The sequence below is a fragment of the Myotis nattereri genome (assembly GCF_964212035.1).
Source record: "Myotis nattereri genome assembly, chromosome: 12".
Lineage (NCBI taxonomy): Eukaryota > Metazoa > Chordata > Mammalia > Chiroptera > Vespertilionidae > Myotis > Myotis nattereri.
Window position 1 is genome coordinate 82,048,867 of NC_138087.1, and position 16,517 is coordinate 82,065,383.

A 16,517-nucleotide genomic window follows, 5' to 3' on the forward strand; every position below is an offset into this window, starting at 1 on the left:
GGTTCCTGTGTTCACACAGCAGCTGTGGGAGACCTATGAAGGCGGGGCGGGGGGGTTCCTCCTGGGGTCCTACAGGAGGGCCACAGCACTTGATGGGGGCAGGGGACACACGGCAGGTCACCAGCGGTGCCCCCTGCCCACCGCCAGGCTGGGCCTGAAACTGGGCAGCACCCAGAGCACCCGCCCTTCAGCCCCTCCACGTGCTGCGGGGCGGAGGGCCGGGCGGACAGGCGTTACTCCCGATCCTCCCCACAGTTGGAAGTGTTCCCCAGGAGAGGCCTGAACATACAGGTCACCTGAACCTCAGCCGCTGGGAGGGAGGAGCCGCCCCTGCCCTGCCCTGCCAGGGCTCACCTCAGTGCAGACTGATCCGCTGCCCCACCGGGAGACCCGCTCCACTGGGGGAAGGGGGGCCCAGTCATCTCCCGAGACCCCAGCGTTAGCTGCCCCAGCACAGACACTACATTGGACAGTGCAGAGGAGATCAGCATGGCCTCTGCCAAGGAGACCGCGCCAATCGGTGGAGCGGAGCGGTCCGTGTTACGAGGAATGACGCCCGCCCACACCGCCCCGCCCTGCCCGGGCTGACCCCGCTGACCGGCGGCCTGCAGAGACCCGGCCCGGCTAGGAGCACCGCCGCGCTTGGCAGGTTTCCTTCCGGGGGCTCATTCGGAACCCTGGATCCAATTCACAGGGAAGAACGGAGCCCAGGAGGTACCGACTGCGGGCCCGCGCGGCTGGAGGGGCGCTGTGGGCTGGGGACCCCGGCCCCCTCCGCCTCCCGCCCAGCTGCTCCGCTGGCGGCCAGCGCACGCGGGCAGTGCCGGGGACGACCGCATGGGGGCAGCACCGGCCTGCCCGCCGCCCAGGGCCCCTCCCGGCGTCCCCCGCGCCGGGTGCGCGGCCTCGGAGGCGGGACTTCCGGTCCGCGGGGTACAAGTCGCGCGGCTGCCGGAAGCGTGGCGGCGGCGGCGGCGGCGGCGGCGGCGGCAGCTCCTCCCGGGACGGAGCTCCGTCTGTAAGCGCTTCCGGGGTAAAGCGGGCGCTCGGTGCGGGGTGGGGCGGCCCCGGCGGCGGGGCCGTGCGGACGGCGGGCGCCGCCCCTCTCGCGCGCTCGGGGCCCGGGTCTGCGCTGCGCTCCTGGGCGCTGCCCCCGCCGGGGCTTCCCCGCCCCTCCGTCCCGCCCCCTCCCCCTTCGGGGTCCCGGGCCGGTGCCACTGGGCCTCCGCCGGCGTCCGCTCAGCGTCGGCCACCACGGGTGCGGCTCCGGCTGCTGGGGGGACGGGGCCCGCGGGCCGGCTCCGCTCGGGGTGCCGGCCGCCTGGTCACAGCGCCGGGCGGACACCCGCGAGCGCCGCCGCCGGTGGCCCAGGGCCTCCCCGCCCCCGGGCGACAGCCCCCCGCCCTGCGCGTCTGCACTGGGTGCCAGCGCCCGGGCTGCTTGTGGGGAGACGGGCCAGGCGTTGGGGTGCTGCTGGTGCCCGCCCCGCCCCCCACGTGCTGGTCGCAGCCTCCCCTCGGATGGGGGTGTCGGTCTCAGCTCGGCCCCCAGCCAGGCCTCCGGGAGCCCGGTGCCGGCTTCGGTGGGCTCCTGCCGCCCCTGCGGGCGCGGTCGGGGGGAGAGGGGTCCTCCGTCTCTGACGCTCGTGGCGTGTCGTTTGGCGGCGGCAGGAACCATGGACGTGGACGCCGAGAGAGAGAAGATCACGCAGGAGATCCAGGCGCTGGAGCGGATCTTGGGCCCCGGCCCCTCGGGCTTCGATGAGGAGGTCTCAGAGTCCAGCCTCGACTCAGACTCCGACGCGGGGGACGCGGGTGAGCTCCGAGGCACGCAGCCTCCTCCCTGCTGAGCGGGCGCCTCTGCCCGCCGCTCCTGTCCGCCGAGGCCACGGGCACACCTTCTCCTTCAGCCCCTGGCCCTGCCCGAGCGCCCGCCCGTGGTGGGCACCTGCGTCAGGCCGTCCTGGGAGAACCGCGGGCCCGAACAGCCACCGCCGCCGAGGACCCCCGTCCCTGGCCCCCTATTCCACGGGCGCAAACAACTGCCCCCCCTCCCCCGGGTCCCCTGGGTCCGGTGCCCCTCACAGCTCCTGCTAGAGGCCTGCCTGCAGTGGCCCAGCTGCCCAGGGCCCCCCACCCTGCCCCCCTGTCCTCCGCCCCAGGCTCAGCTCGGAGGCCCTACTTCTTTCCCCTGTTCCCAGGGCCTCTGTGTCTGTCCCCACAGTCCCGTCCCCTGCGTGCCTGGGGCGCTTCGTGTTGGGCCTCTGTCCCTTTCTCACTGACCGGCCCGGTCCGTCCTGCCTCCTGGCCCGCGAGCGGTGCTCAGCTCCCGGGTGCTGTCGGGGAGGGGAGGTCCAGCCACGCAAGTCTCACCCTGAGGTCCTTCAGCCCCTCCTGGCCGGCAGCTGCCTGGGGGGCGGGCCGAGTGCCGCGCCTGCGGGCGGCGCCTGTGGGGGCCCCTTGCCAGCCATCTGCTTGCATGGCGGTCGCAGCCGTGCTTGTGTCCCCAGATTCGCTGCCCGACGAGGACGCCGCCGCTGCTGCTGGTCCCCCCGTCTCGGTAACTACCGCCCTGAGCCGGCCGGGTGCGGGGAGGGGGTTCCTGCGGGGAGGGGGTTCCTGCGGGGAGGGGGTTCCTGCGGGGAGGGGGTTCCTGCGGTATAAAGACAACGTGCGGCGGTTGCTTCGTCTTGTACCGTCAAACTAAAACCGTCAGCAGGTTGGAGTGCATCCCTCCCGCGTTCCCCAAGCCCTCGTCCCTCTCAACCCGACACCACGCACGGAGGGCAGGCAGCGGGCACCTGGGCCGTGGTCTCCCCGTCTGTGCAGGGGGGGGCAGGCACAGCCCAGTCAGTCGCACACAGGAGCGCCCAGAACAGTGTCGGGCAAGGAGTCGCTCGGCCTGGCGACTGTTAACTCTTCCTCGGTCACTCGGGGATTTTCTGTGATTTGGGGGGATTTCCGCAGTTGGCTTGTTTCTTCGCCCCGTCAGTAGGAGCGGCACCGCCTCCTGTCCCAGCGGCGGGCGGGCCCCTGAGGCCCCCCATGGGCTGCCTCGCTGCTCAGACCCGCAGCCTTCCCACTTTTTAGCTGCGTGCGCTGCTGCCGCCTGCACCTCCCCTGCCTGTGAGGACGTCACAGGCCGTCACAGGGTCCACGTTTAGCAGAAATGGAAGTGGAACTACCACACACACACACAACCCGTTTTCTCACACAAACCCCCCCTTCCTAGAGATTGAAATGAATTTTTCATGAGGGAATGGGTGCCCTGGAGTTCACGTCAGGGTGGTCCTGCCAGTCGAGCGTCTGGGTCGCGGGCCCGAGGGCCGGACGCTGGTGGCCGCGCTTCCTCACCCGCAGTCCCCGTGGTGAGCAGGAAGGAGAGAGGTGGGACGGAGCCAGCAATGACGAGGACGACCCCAAGGGGAAGACGCTTCCCGAGGACCCGGAGACCTGCCTGCAGCTGAACATGGTCTACCAGCTGGTGCTGCAGGAGAAGCTGGCGGAGGTCAGCCTGCTGCTGGCCCAGAACCAGGAGCAGCAGGTAGGACGGTCCGGCCCACGCACCCCGCCAGGCCTCCCGGGACCGGGGCAGTCCCCCCACAGGCCCCTCGTGTCCACAGGAGGAAGTCATGTGGGACCTGGCAGGGTCCAAAGGCCCCCGGGTGAAGGACAGCAAGAGCCTGCCCCTGAACCTGTACATCGGGCACTTCCTCAAGCCCTACTTCAAGGACAAGGTCACCGGAGTGGTGAGTCGGGGGCGTCGGGTCCGTGGGGCGGGCGCCCCCCACAGCCGGTCATGAACCCCTGTGTCTTCAGGGCCCTGGTCTCTAGCGCCCTAGCCCCTCCCGGGCCCCTTCTATGTGGGGCCGGCCAGCTGCTCCACGGGTCAGCCCCGGGCCGGGCCTCCAGGAGTGGCCGAGGGCCAGCGAGGCAGGGCTGCCCGGTCCTGGTGGTGGGGCCCGGTGTTGCTGGTGGCAGCTTTCCCCTCTTCGCCACCCTCTGCCCGTGGGGTGGTGCCCGGTGAGGCGGCCGCTCCAGGTCCAGGTGTTGAGGGCCAGGCCTGGCACGGGGCCCGGCCGCTGGAGGAGGCGGAGGAGGAGGGGAGCCGCATCGTGACGCCGTGCTCTCGGACAGGGGCCTCCTGCCAACGAGGACGCGCGGGAGAAGGCTGGCCAGGGCATCAAGACCTTCGAGGAGCTCCTGGTGACCAAGTGTGAGGGCTGCGCTCGGACACCCGCCTCCCACAGCCGCTCCCTCCCGGCCAGACGCGGGGCCGGGCCCCTCCCAGCCCTGCCTCTGCACTGAGCGGGAGGGGGTGGGGCGCCTCCTCGCGGGGGGCCGGCTGGGTGGTCTGCCCTGCGCTTTCTCTGACTGAACGTGGAAGTTGGAGCTGCCATCGTGGGAGGCGCCGCCCCTGGCAGCCCCGTTGAGCCGCGTCCCTCCGCAGGGAAGAGCTGGGAGAAGGCCTTGCTCAGGAAGGCGGTGGTGAGCGGCCGCCTGCAGCGCCTGCTTCAGCCCAAGTTACTGAAGTGAGTCCTGGGGCCTCGCCGAGCAGCCGCTGGGCTTGGGGAGGCGCGGCCTCCTGCGGGGTCCCCTGCGGCGGCGGCTGGAGGCCCGTGTGGACGCGGGTTGGCCGCCCCCTCGGTGCTGGTCTCTCAGGCAGTCTCTCTGGTCTGGGCCTCGGTGTCCACCGTGAAAATGGGGACCATTCACGAGACCTGCTTCGTGTGTGCTGATGGGGTCACGTCATGTGACCAAATCACAGCGCCTGGACCAGCCAGGGGGTCCCAGGGCCTTCTGTGGCCTCAGGCCTTGACGTGGGGTCAGGGCTGCCTGTGTGACGGTCACAGCCCTCCTTGGGCTGCGGGGAGCGGGCATGTGCGCAGGCACACGGCTGGCAGCTGGTCACTGGGCTCTGGCTCTGGCATGTGGGGCGGCCGCAGTTCCCACCCTGCGTCAGCAGCACGTTGCTGCACTCGCTGCTGACGTGACAGCCAGGGGTGGCGCCGCGTTCTCTGCAGGCGAGGAGCCGCGGCCGCTCCGGGAGGTGAACTCGCCTGCGGGCCCAAACCCCGGCCAGGCTCATAGCCAGTGCCCTGGGCGGTGCTGTGGGAGCCGCCTGCCCGCAGTGACCGGCCTCTGCCGCCCGCAGGCTCGAGTACCTGCAGCAGAAGCTGAGCAGGGCCACGGGCGAGGCGGAGCGGGCGGCCCTGGAGGAGCAGAGCAGCAAGGCTGAGAAGGAGATCCGCGACATCAAGTGAGTGGGGTGCCGGGCGGCGTGGACGGGGCGAGGGGCCGGCCTGACCCGGTGCCTTCGCCTCTGCAGCCAGCTCCCGGAGGAGGCCTTGCTGGGCAGCAGGCTGGACAGCCACGACTGGGAGAAGATTTCCAACATTAATGTAAGTCGGAGCACGCTCCGTGGCCACCACCAGACCCAGCGTGACCCGTGGCCAGGTGCGTGGCCAGCACTGCGGTGGCTCTCAGCGCCCCCCCTCCCGCACACAACCTCCCCCCTGCTCCTTCCCCTCCCCGCACCTCCCCCCCTCCAGCCCGCTGGTGTGAGCCTCTGCTGAAGGGGGCGGGTGCTGAGTCGCTTTGCATTTAGAGCCAAGCCTATGGGTTTGGCTGCACGAGGCCTGGCACCTGGATGGAGCGCCCGCTCTCCCCGCACGGCTGCTGCCAGTGACAGCTCCGCGGGGGTCTCTGCAGTTTGAAGGTGGTCGCAGCGCAGAGGAGATCCGGAAGTTCTGGCAGAACTGGGAGCACCCCAGTATCAACAAGCAGGAGTGGACCAGGCCGGAGCTGGAGCAGCTGAAGGCCATCGCGGCCAAGCATGGCCACCTGCATTGGGAGGAGATCGCCAAGGAGCTGGGGGTGAGGACCTCCCGGACCGCAGGGGTGTGGGTGCTGTAGGGACCTGGAGACCCGGGGGTACGGTGGGCGCCCAGCTGAGAGGCAGCGTGCGGCTTGGGTGTCACGTAGACGGAGTCTTCCTGTGACTCCTCTGAGGTGTCTTCTTGCCGAGCACATCTGCGTTCGTCACAGGCGCTGGCTGTCCTGGGGCGGGGAGGGGGAGCGAGTGGGTTGTCGGTGCCCAGAAGCCCTCACCCGCATGGCGCCTCCGCCCGCTGTGCACGGCCGCCCCTGCCCGCGGTGCGCCAGTGACAGCCTCCGCCTGGTGTGGCCGCAGACCCGGCGCAGCGCCTTCCAGTGTCTGCAGCAGTTCCAGCAGCACAACAAGGCCCTGAGGCGCAGGGCGTGGACGGAGGCGGAGGACCGCATGCTCACGCAGCTGGTGCAGGAGATGCGCGTGGGCAACCACATCCCCTACCGCCGCAGTGAGTGCGCCCTCGGCCGGGCCGCCGACGGGAGGGCAGGGACGGCCAGGCGTCTGGCGGGTGGCGAGGCCAGGCTGGAGGAAGAAGGGAGGGTCCGGCCGCCCCAGGGGTCCCGGTTCCATGCTCCGTGGTGATGGCTGCTCCTTCCTGGGGGACCCGGGAGGGGCAAGTTCACGAGGCCCCTTTGCCCCCAGTTGTCTACTACATGGAGGGGAGGGACTCCATGCAGCTCATCTACCGGTGGACCAAGAGCCTGGACCCCCGCCTCAGAAAGGGCCTCTGGACCCCAGAGGAAGACACGGTAGGTGTGGGGGCCGGGAGGGCCATCTCCTGGGAAGGGCACCTGCACACTGGCGGCCCCGTAGCGGACTGAGTGGGGAATTGTGATTACTGCAGAGGCCCATCTGTCTGTGTCCTTCCTGCAGAAGTTGCTTCAAGCCGTTGCCAAATACGGGGAGCACGATTGGTTTAAAATCCGGGAGGAGGTGCCAGGGAGGAGTGACGCCCAGTGCCGAGACCGGTGAGTGTGAACTGCGGGTGCGGCGGACCTGGGTGGGTGCCGAGACCAGGCCGGTGCTCTGGCCCAGGGCGGCCTGGGGCCCAGGGGAGACCCAGTTGGGAAGTGGGGCAGCTCTTCACTTTCAAGCTGCAGCTTATTCAGACGCCAGTGGGGACGGTCCCTGAGAGGCAGGCGCCCTGAGCCCTGTTGTGATTCCCCCCCAGCTCGCTGGGCCCCTGCCCATCTGGGCTGGCTTTTATCCAGGCCGCTCTGTGAAGGCGTGGCTCCCCTGCCACCCAGCTCACCCTCTAGCACGTGCGGTCTGTGGTTTCTGGTGTGAGCACCGAGTCGTCGTGGCCATCATTTTTAGGGTATTTTGACCCCCCCCCCCCAATGAAACCTATTCCCCAGCAAAGAAAACAAGTCAGAAATAAACAAAGGGCCTGAACAGACGTTTCTCCAAAGATTAAACACATGAAAAGATGCCCACATTCTCCATCATTTCAGGAATACAAGTCAAACCCCCATGGGTCACCACTTCATGCACAAGGAGGTAGAGAGACTGGAACCCTGGGCACCGCGGGTGGGAATGTGCTGTGGAGACTCAGGAATTAAATAGGACCGCCACGTGGCCCCCACCTCCCCCTGCACACCCGTGGCCACGTCCCCCACCTCCCCCTGCACACCCGTGGCCCACACCTCCCTCTGCACACCCGTAGCCCTCACCTCCCCCTGCACACCCGCCGCCACGCGCCCCCACCTCCCCCTGCACACCCGCCGCCATGTCCTGCACCTCCCCCTGCACACCTGCCGCCATGTCCCCCACCTCCCCCTGCACACCCGCCGCCATGTCCCGCACCTCCCCCTGCACACCCGCCGCCATGTCCCGCACCTCCCCCTGCACACCCAGAAGATGTGAACACAGGGACTCAGACACTTGTTTGTACACTGTGCTCACAGCAGCATTGTCCACAGGGTCCAGGTAGGGACACGCCTCGCTCCCAGCATCCGGGAGGCAGACACGCGTGTTTGTGGCATCCGGGCGGGGCACACCGAGTGCCCTGGACAGGGAGGATGGGAGGACAGCGGCAGTGTCTGGGCGGGGCACACCGAGTGCCCTGGACGGGGCGGGTGGGAGGACAGCAGCAGTGTCTGGGCGGGGCACCCCGAGTGCCCTGGACGGGGCGGATGGGAGGACAGCAGCAGTGTCTGGGCGGTCGCGTGCTGTTGCCTGAGAAACGGTGGGGACGTGCTGAGCGCCGTGGGCCGGAGCCTGGGAGAGGGACACGGTGAGCGAGGTGCTGCGCTCGGCATCCTCGTTCTCGGACACGCCTGGGCCTGTGGGTGCCAGCTCCCCCGGGGACCGCCAGACGCCCTCCACAGGGGCTGCCCGCGCTCTCTCCCGGCCGCGTGCGGGGCCGGGTCTCCATGGCCTCGCCAGCAGGCCCTGCTGGTCTCACGGGCGTCTGGGCGCTGTGTCCCGCCGGTGCGAGTGGCCTTTCCCGCGGCCGCCCTGGGAGCGCCCCCACGCGCTGCCTGCCCTGGGGAAGTGCCCAGTGCCCTGCCCGTGTCCGCTGGGCTACCTGTTGGGTCACTGGCGCGGAGAGGCCGTTGTAAACTCCAGACCAGGCCTCTTCGCGGGCACGCGGTTTGCAAACTCGCCGTCTGGGACCGTCTTTCCCTTTCCCGGCACAGAAGCCCACGAGCTTTCACTCTGACAGAGTCCGGTTTACCCGTGGTGCGGGCACAGGGCTCCGGTTTACCCGTGGTGCAGGCACAGGGCTCCGGTTTACCCGTGGTGCGGGCACAGGGCTCCGGCTTCCCCGTGGTGCGGGCACAGGGCTCCGGCTTCCCCGTGGTGCGGGCACAGGGCTCCGGCTTCCCCGTGGTGCGGGCACAGGGCTCTGGTTTGTGGCCCACTGACGTCCAGGGCAGGCCGTCCCAGCCCAAAACACGTGTGTCCTCGTCGCCTCCAGGTACCTACGGAGGCTGCACTTCAGCCTGAAGAAGGGGCGCTGGAGCCCCAAGGAGGAGGAGCAGCTGCTGGAGCTGGTGGAGAAGCACGGTGTGGGTGAGTCCTGCGGGCCGGCCGCCTCGGTCCCCTGCCCCTCCCAGGCGGCCCCAGGCAGGAGGTGGTGGCGCCCCACCACACGGACCAGGCCACCGTCACGGGGACGCGGAGGCAGAGGTGAGCTGGAAGGGAAGAGGCCTCGGCCCTCCGTGCGGCTGCTCCTAGGCAAGGCCTCTCCCGGCCCGTCGCTCCATCCCCAGCTGTGCCGGAAGCTTCTGAGCAGGAGGGGCAGCAGGAGCCCGTTCTGGGGACGGCGGCGTCCCAAGGGGCCATCTCCTCGGGGAAGAGCCTTTTCCTGGCCGAGGGCGTGTCCTCAAGCGTGAGCTCTGCCTGTGTCCTCCTCGCAGGCCACTGGGAGAAAATCGCCTCGGAGCTGCCCCACCGGACGGGCTCCCAGTGTCTGAGCAAGTGGAAGATCATGGGCCGGGTGAGGCCCGCCGCCCGGGGCGGGGCAGGGGTGCGGGTGGGCGAAGGGGAGAGGGCTCTGTGGCCCGGGGCAGAGGGAGACGCGCCTGGTGGGCAGCGCCCTCCCGAGAGCAGCCTGTGCCCTGGCTGCTGAGCCTGCGGAGACGAGGCCTCACGCGGCCCTTTCCCCACGAAGGGCGCGAGGCAGGGGAGGCGGCGGCGGCGGCGGCGGCTGCGCAGCGTGCGGTGGAGCTCCAGCAGCGGCGGGGACAGCAGTGACGGCAGCAGCGGCGGCGGGGACAGCGGGGACTCGGAGCCGGAGGAAGCCCTGGGCCCTCAGGAGGGTGGCCAGTCTCTGCCGCCAGCACAGCACAGCGTGCCGGACGTGGACCTGTGGGTTCCCGCCAGGCAGAGCGCCCACACACTGGGGCCGGGGGGCTGCCCGGGACGCTCAGCCGCCGCCCCCGGCCGTCCCCGGGCCTCCAGTGCTGCTCCTGGTGGCAGCAGGGACGTGGAGGAGGCGGGCAGACCGGCCCCGTCCGGGACACACGGCGCCAGCCTGGGCGGCATCGGGTCCCCACCCTGCGAGGACACTCGTCCCACAAGCTCCGAGGGGCCGGCCAACGAGGTGGGCGTGGCCCTGGTGTACCCAGGCTTGGGGACTGGATGCTGCCGCTTGGCAGCCACCAGGCGGGGCTCAGGACAGTGGGCCGGCCTGATCTCATGCCAGTTGTACCCCCACGTGTGGGCAGCACCCCCACCTTGCTCTGACGAGGTTTACTCCAGACCCGTGTCAGGAGGGGGCCCAGCAGCAGCCTTCCCGCCGAGGCCGTGGCCTCACTTGCCGTGAAAGCCACGCAGGAGAGCTGCTCGGGGCACGTAGGCCTGGAGCCCTTCCTGCAGCGTCTCCCCCCCGAGCTGGGCAGGGCGGTGGGCAAGGAGGAGCCGCCTCCCGGCCTGGGCTCCGGTCCCGCTGGCCTGCCAGGCGTGTGCCTGTCTTGGGGGAGGCCCTCCCTAGGCACCCAGAGCATGTTGCTCACCAGTGTGGTGCCGGCTTGGGAGTCTGGGTGAGGAGTTAGCATGCTGCCAGGTGGCGGCTCCGCGCTGGGCTCCTGCCTTCAGCCTCGCTGTCTGTCCGTCAGGGCGCGAGGCGGCTGCTGAAGGTGCCTCTGGAGACCCTGAGGTACATGCTCAAGACCAACATGACCGTCCGGGGCCAGGCTCAGGTAAGGGCCTGCCCGCGTCATCTACCACCACACCCTTCTGCCCCCTAAGTGCATGTGTGTGCACACTGCCACAGCCCCGCCCCCCCTGCACCTGTGTGTGCACACTGCCACAGCCCCGCTCCACCCTGCACCTGTGTGTGCACACTGCCACAGCCCCGCCCCCCACACACCTGTGTGTGCACACTGCCACAGCCCCGCCCCGCCCGTGTGTGTGTGCACACTGCCACAGCCCCGCCCCCCCTGCACCTGTGTGTGCACACTGCCACAGCCCCGCCCCCCACACACCTGTGTGTGCACACTGCCACAGCCCCGCCCCGCCCGTGTGTGTGCACACTGCCACAGCCCCGCCCCCACACACCTGTGTGTGCACACTGCCACAGCCCCGCCCCACCCGTGTGTGCACACTGCCACAGCCCCGCCCCCCACACACCTGTGTGTGCACACTGCCACAGCCCCACCCTGTCCCCTTGGGTACACAGCTTTGGGGGGCAGTGAGGGCGACACTCAGGTGCCTTCCCCCCACAGAAGAAGCCGTGCCTGTTCGGCTCACCCCAGGGGACCACCTCCGGCGGCGGCGGCGACGGCGCTGTGACCAGGCCCCACACGGGGCAGCTGTGGCGGCAGCACCGGAGACACGCCCTCCAGCAGAGGCGCCTCGGGCGCCAGCTACTGATGGCCGTGAGCCCCTGGGTGGGCGACATCATCGTGCCCTGTGCTCCCAGGAGGCCCACTGCGGCGCCCACACGAGGTACTGCCCTGGGGCTCTGGGGGCCCGCGGACACCTGCTTGTTTTCCTGGCGGGCGGAGTCCTGTGGGAGGTGTGGGTTTAGCCTCCGTCCTGCCATTGAAGCCTCAGCCGGCGCGCGTTCCCGTGAGCATGGCCTGTGGGCCCACGGGCAGGCGGGGTGTCTGAAGGTCTTACCTGTGACACTCGCTCTCGGAGTGCCTGGCCCCAAGGCCGAGCTGAGGCCCCGTCAGGGACAGTCTGCGCTCTGGCCCCTGCCCTCCCTGGTCAGAAGGGGTGGCAGCTGGCTTTGGGGTTCTTTGGGGCTCCCTGCCTGGCACCCAGGCTCCGGGGCCACCTGGCACATGTGCCCTTGTCCCCCAGCCGACAGCATCGGGGCGCAGCTGCAGGACGCCCGCCTGGCCAGCACCCCGGCGTTCACCCTCCTCATGCAGGTGAGCCCTGCAGAGCGCCCTCCTGCATGCCTGGCCTGTGGGGGGCGCCGGTGGACGTCCCTCATGCAGTGCAGTTTCCTAAAGCCGTGGGTCCTGACAACAGTGCCCCCGTCCCTGCCACACCCTCGCCCGGACCCGGAAGGGATGGGGCTGCGTGGGGAACACTGTCCCCTGGGCTCGGATCGGTGCGGGCAGGCGGGCCGGCGACCGGCCTGCGCCTCTGGGCCTCGGACCCGTGCCGAGAGGACTGGTGGGGGCTGGCCTGGGCCCCATGCAGACCCTTTCGCCGTGGCCCTTGGGCTGTGGGGTAGCTCAGGACGGGCAGGGCCTCCTGCCACACGTGTCAGCGTGTGTGGTGTGTGCCCCATGTGTCCCTCAGCTGTTCCACACCGACACTGCCGGCTGCATGGAGGTCATTCGAGAGAGGAAGGCCCAGCCGCCCCCCCTGCCCCCGGCCGGGGCTCAGGTGAGAAGTGGGGGTGCCGGCCGGGCTCCCCGGCTCCTCTTCACCCCGTCCCCTCGGCAGTGCTGGGTGTAGACTGCGTTGGTCCAGCCAGGAAGAAAGGGATGCCAGCTCTTTCCAGGGACAAGGGTGTCTGGGGTCCCGTGGGGCTGGGCTCGGGGAGGGCCTGGAGCCCCGAAGACTCCCCACCGTCCGGGAGGAGAGACGGCCCCCATGCAGGCCGCCGGCTCCCAGCTTCTCACACCCCCACCCTGCTGAGCTGCTCGCCTGGTGCAGGTGGCCAAGCCCACGGGGTCCATCAGGAAAAGGCTGTCCTGAGCCTGGTCACCACTGGAGGAGGCCACAAAGCGGTCCAAGGACAACTGTGGCTGTGGTGCCCCGACCAGGCCACGGACCCCTGTGCCCTCCTGTCCCACAGCCAGGCCCTGCCTCTCCTGCAGCCCAGCCCGGCCACCTAGACGGGCTCTGCAAGGGGGCCTGGGAGCGGAGCTGCATCAGGAGGGAGGCAGGGGCCTGGGGAGGGGTGCCAGGCCCGGGAGGGCCATCCAGGCTGGGCCCTAGCCTCTGGCTGCAGGTGGGGGCGGGGCCAGGCCTTGTGCCCCTCTATGGGCAAGAAGTGAGCCGTGGTCTTGGTGGTGGCACAACGGGTTGGGGAGAGCAGTCAGGTGAACAAGGGGGCGGGGCCACGTGAAAAAGGAAAAAGAGAAGGGATCCAGCCCGGGACTCCCCGAGTGCTGAGTCTCTCCCTTCTTTTCCAGGCGCCCTCCAGTGCCCAGAGCACCCCAGGTACTGCCTCTCCCTTTCTCTCGGCTGTTCTGTCCCCCACGGGAGCTGCCTGGCCACGACGGATGAGGGTTTTGTTTGAAGGGCGTGAGCCTAGCTGGCCGAGGGGGGTGCTGAGTGCAGTGGGTACGCCCTGAGGCCCCCCCAGCACAGGCCCGGGAGGCAGAAAAGATGTTCACGATGTGGGGGCCCCTGGGCTCCTGCTCCCACATGCCCAGCAGCTGCCCGAGGAGACCTCTTGCGGGGGGGGGGGGGACGGGCTGAGGTGGGTCTGGACAGGCACCTGGACCCCCGTGGTGTGTTCTGTCCTCCCTCAGGCCACCTTCCGAGCCAGGTGACAGCCCAAGGCACTGCAGCAAAGAGACCCAGGCGGGCAGGGGGCAGGGGGCTGCAGACCTGCCCTCCCCAGGACACCCCTGCGGCGCCCCCGCCGGCTCCAGGCCGCCCCCTGCACAAAGTGAAGACTGTGTTACAGCTGCTTCGGGAGAAGCGCCTGCGGGAGGCCCGAGCCAGCGAGGCCGCCCAGGGCCCCGCGCTGCGCCCCGCCCCGCTGCTGGCCTCCTCGCCTGTGACCCTCCAGCCCCCTCTCACACTGGCCGCCTGCGGCCCCCCAGCCACAGGGCCGGGCGTCTCCAAGGCCGCGCTGTCTGGGCCGGGGGCCCCTGCCGCGACCAGTCCAAGCGCCCCAGGCTCTGGGATCGCACCCATGCAGCCTCTTGCCCTGCAGGCCCTGGCCTGGGCTCCTGTCCCCACCGTGGCCTTGCAGGTCCCTGGGGGCCGCCAGCTGGACAGTTGCGGACCGTCTCCAGCCCCTGCCACGTCCTGGGGGCAGGGCCTGCCCGAGGCACCAGCCTTGCTTCCTGCGGCTCCCAGCGCCGCTCAGCCGCTCATCCAGTCCCTCAGGCTGACGCCAGCTCCGGGCACCCTCATAGGCGGGCCCCATGTGGCCGCCGGCGCCCCTCTGCCTATCAGCAGCGTGCTGCTCCCCGTGCCGTTGCCAGCCGTGCTGGGCCTCCCCGGGCCAGCAGCGACCCCTGACCCCCAAGGGCTGGCAGTGACTCTGTTGCCCTCAGTGACGGAGACTCCAGGAGGCCAGGGCCAAGTCAACAGGGATGCAGAGCCAGGCCCTGCCTCCAGGGCAGACCTCGAGGCCCTCTCGCCAGCCCCGGCCCCGCAGATCCCTGCAGAAGCCCAGCCCTGCCAGCTGCCTCTGCCCCCCGGTGCTGGCCCAGGAAGGACACTGCTGTCCCCAGCAGAGCCAGGGGGGACCAGGGCGCCTCTGGGGTTGGAGAGGCCACCCCCACCCCAGCGCGGGCCTGAGAAGGATGCCCTGGACCTCAGCCTGCTCTCCCAGGAGAGCGAGCCGGCTGTGCAGGAGTGGCTCCGGGGGCTGCGGGGGGTGTGTGTGCCCCCGCTGGGCAGCAGACTGCCCTACCAGCCCCCCGCCCTGTGCGGTCTGCAGGCACTGTCTGGCCTCCTGCTCCACAAGAAGGCCTTGGAGCACAGAGCCGCAGCCCTGGTGCCCGGCGGGGCAGCTGGCACCCTGCAGGCCTCACGGGGGTGGGTGCGGGAGCAGCTGCAGGACAGCCCGGCCTACCTGCTGCTGAAGGCCCGCTTCCTGGCTGCCTTCACTCTGCCCGCACTGCTGGCCACTCTGCCCCCTCCCGGCGTCCGTACCACCTTGTCAGCTGCGAGGCCCACCTCGGGGAGCGAGGACGAGGACCTGGAAGAGCTGGCACGCTCCGATGGCAGCAGGCAGCCAGTCCAGGCGAGCAGCAGTGCCCAGGCAGGATCTGCAGCCACACCCCCAGTGCAGGTGGGTGGCCATGGGCACAGCGCTGCACCCCACACTGCCCTGCCCGCCGTGTGGCCTGCCCAGGGTGGTGGGCGGGGCTGCAGCAGGTGGAAGTGGTGGGAGAGTGGCTGGTGTGGAGGGGACGTGGCTGCATGCGGGCTGTGCAGAGGCGCCTCCCCTTGGGCCGCTGTGGCTGTGAGAGGAAGGAACCTCCTCTGACCCGGGGAGCCCTCGGCCCCCACCCACCCTGGGTGGTACACCCAGCCCTGCACCGTGCCCTCGGGCTTTCTGAGCTGCAGGTGGGTCTAGGGTCCCTGTTTCCTCTGAGGAACCTGGTAGGAGCCTCTCGGGAGGTGTCCCTGCACCTCGTGCTGCACCGCCCAGCAGTCCGCAGCCAGGCCCTGTTGTCGGCGAGCAGGCATGCTGGGCCACCGCAGACGCTGTGCCCGTCAGGGAGGCTGTCCGGTGCTGGCCGTGTCCTGGGAGCATCTGCCTCCCTCCCCTCTGGGTGCCCGTGGCTGCTGGGCTGGCTGACATCTGGGAGGCCGGGCTTGTGGCTGAGGCTGGGTCCCCCTCCCTGGGGCTCGCTCCAGCCTGAGGCCTTGCCTAGGGGTCCCGGGGCTGTCTTCTGGGCTGACGAGCCCTGGAGACCCGGCTGGACCCAGATGCCAAGGGGAAGAGGCCCCCCGACCCCATAGTGTGTGGTGTCCACGGCTCCCTCAGCCCATTCCTCACTGTTCCCACTGCTCATCTCGCCCGTCCTGGCTGCGGGGTCACTCCTGTCCCCTGTTTCAGGGAGCCCCAGACCCTGCCCCCTCCTGCCCGGACGATCTCGACGACGTTGATGTGCTCCAGACGCGGCATGGCCGGCACGCCCGCAAGAGGCGGCGGCTGCTGTGAGCCGGTGAGTCCGGGCGGCTGCTGGCCCCCCCATGCAGTCTGCCGGGCGGGGGCAGGGGGGGCGCCTCGAGCTCTCAGCGGGCGATGTGTGAGGCAGGTCCTGGGCCGAGGGCCGGGCTCCTTCCTGCCGTCCCTGCCCTGCCATCCTCCCGTCTGCTCAGGGGCAGCTCCTCAGAGACGCCCTCCCTGACCTGACCGCTCCCCTGAGGAGCCGTCCGTCCCGAGGCACTCGCCCCTCCCGTCTTCCCCTGAACACAAGCCCGAGGGGTCCCCGTCCCAGACCTGGCCCCGGAGGCCTCATCACAGAGGCAGGAGCAGCTCCTGGAGGGGGTGGGGCCGGGGGCTCTGGGGCGCGAGCACCATAGAGGAGCCCGCCATTGAGGCCCGCCCTCCCCCACCAGGCGCAGTGCCTCCCGGCACCCCTACCATGGGGTCCTTGTGTTCCAGGACGGCTCGCCCGATGCCCACGGCCACACCCACAGGAGCTGGAGCCCACGGGCCCGCCAGCCCCGCCGGCCACAGGAGACAGTGGCTGGTGCCTCGGAGGCGCTGCCAGGAGTAACCGTGCTGGCGGCAGGGGCGCGGCTGCTCCTGTGTGCACGTGGACATGTTTGAAGGAATTAATAAATGTTCTATTTTTTCATTAAAAAGCATCGTAGGCTCCTGTGTCTCTGAGATACGGGGCGGTGAGTGGAGGGTTGGGCGTCTCCTGGACCTGCTGGGAGCAGCAGGCTGGGCCTCTGCGGGTGGGAACAGGGAAGCAGAGGCGGGCAGCCCTCCGGTGTCACCTCAGGGACCAGGGCACCCACTTCCCCTGCTGTCCAGACCACACCGGCCGACCCAGCAGCCCACGGG

General features: G+C 70.1%; 1 protein-coding gene across 1 annotated transcript; it reads left to right on the top strand.

Annotated features, from left to right (window-relative positions):
• Positions 1 to 1,676: 1,676 nt before the first annotated feature.
• Positions 1,677 to 16,315, top strand: SNAPC4 (small nuclear RNA activating complex polypeptide 4; the record flags this gene model as incomplete). Its single annotated transcript, XM_081103477.1, has 23 exons — positions 1,677 to 1,815; positions 2,511 to 2,560; positions 3,377 to 3,544; positions 3,624 to 3,749; positions 4,138 to 4,216; positions 4,451 to 4,532; positions 5,156 to 5,260; positions 5,330 to 5,402; positions 5,713 to 5,877; positions 6,194 to 6,341; positions 6,536 to 6,642; positions 6,767 to 6,861; positions 8,817 to 8,911; positions 9,259 to 9,338; positions 9,513 to 9,944; positions 10,459 to 10,542; positions 11,068 to 11,290; positions 11,651 to 11,721; positions 12,101 to 12,187; positions 12,943 to 12,970; positions 13,285 to 14,783; positions 15,558 to 15,666; positions 16,064 to 16,315. The coding sequence occupies 22 exons, from the start codon at positions 1,677 to 1,679 to the stop codon at positions 15,660 to 15,662; spliced, it is 4,041 nt and encodes a 1,346-aa protein (XP_080959603.1). The 3' UTR covers positions 15,663 to 15,666; positions 16,064 to 16,315.
• Between the last annotated feature and the right edge of the window lie 202 nt (positions 16,316 to 16,517).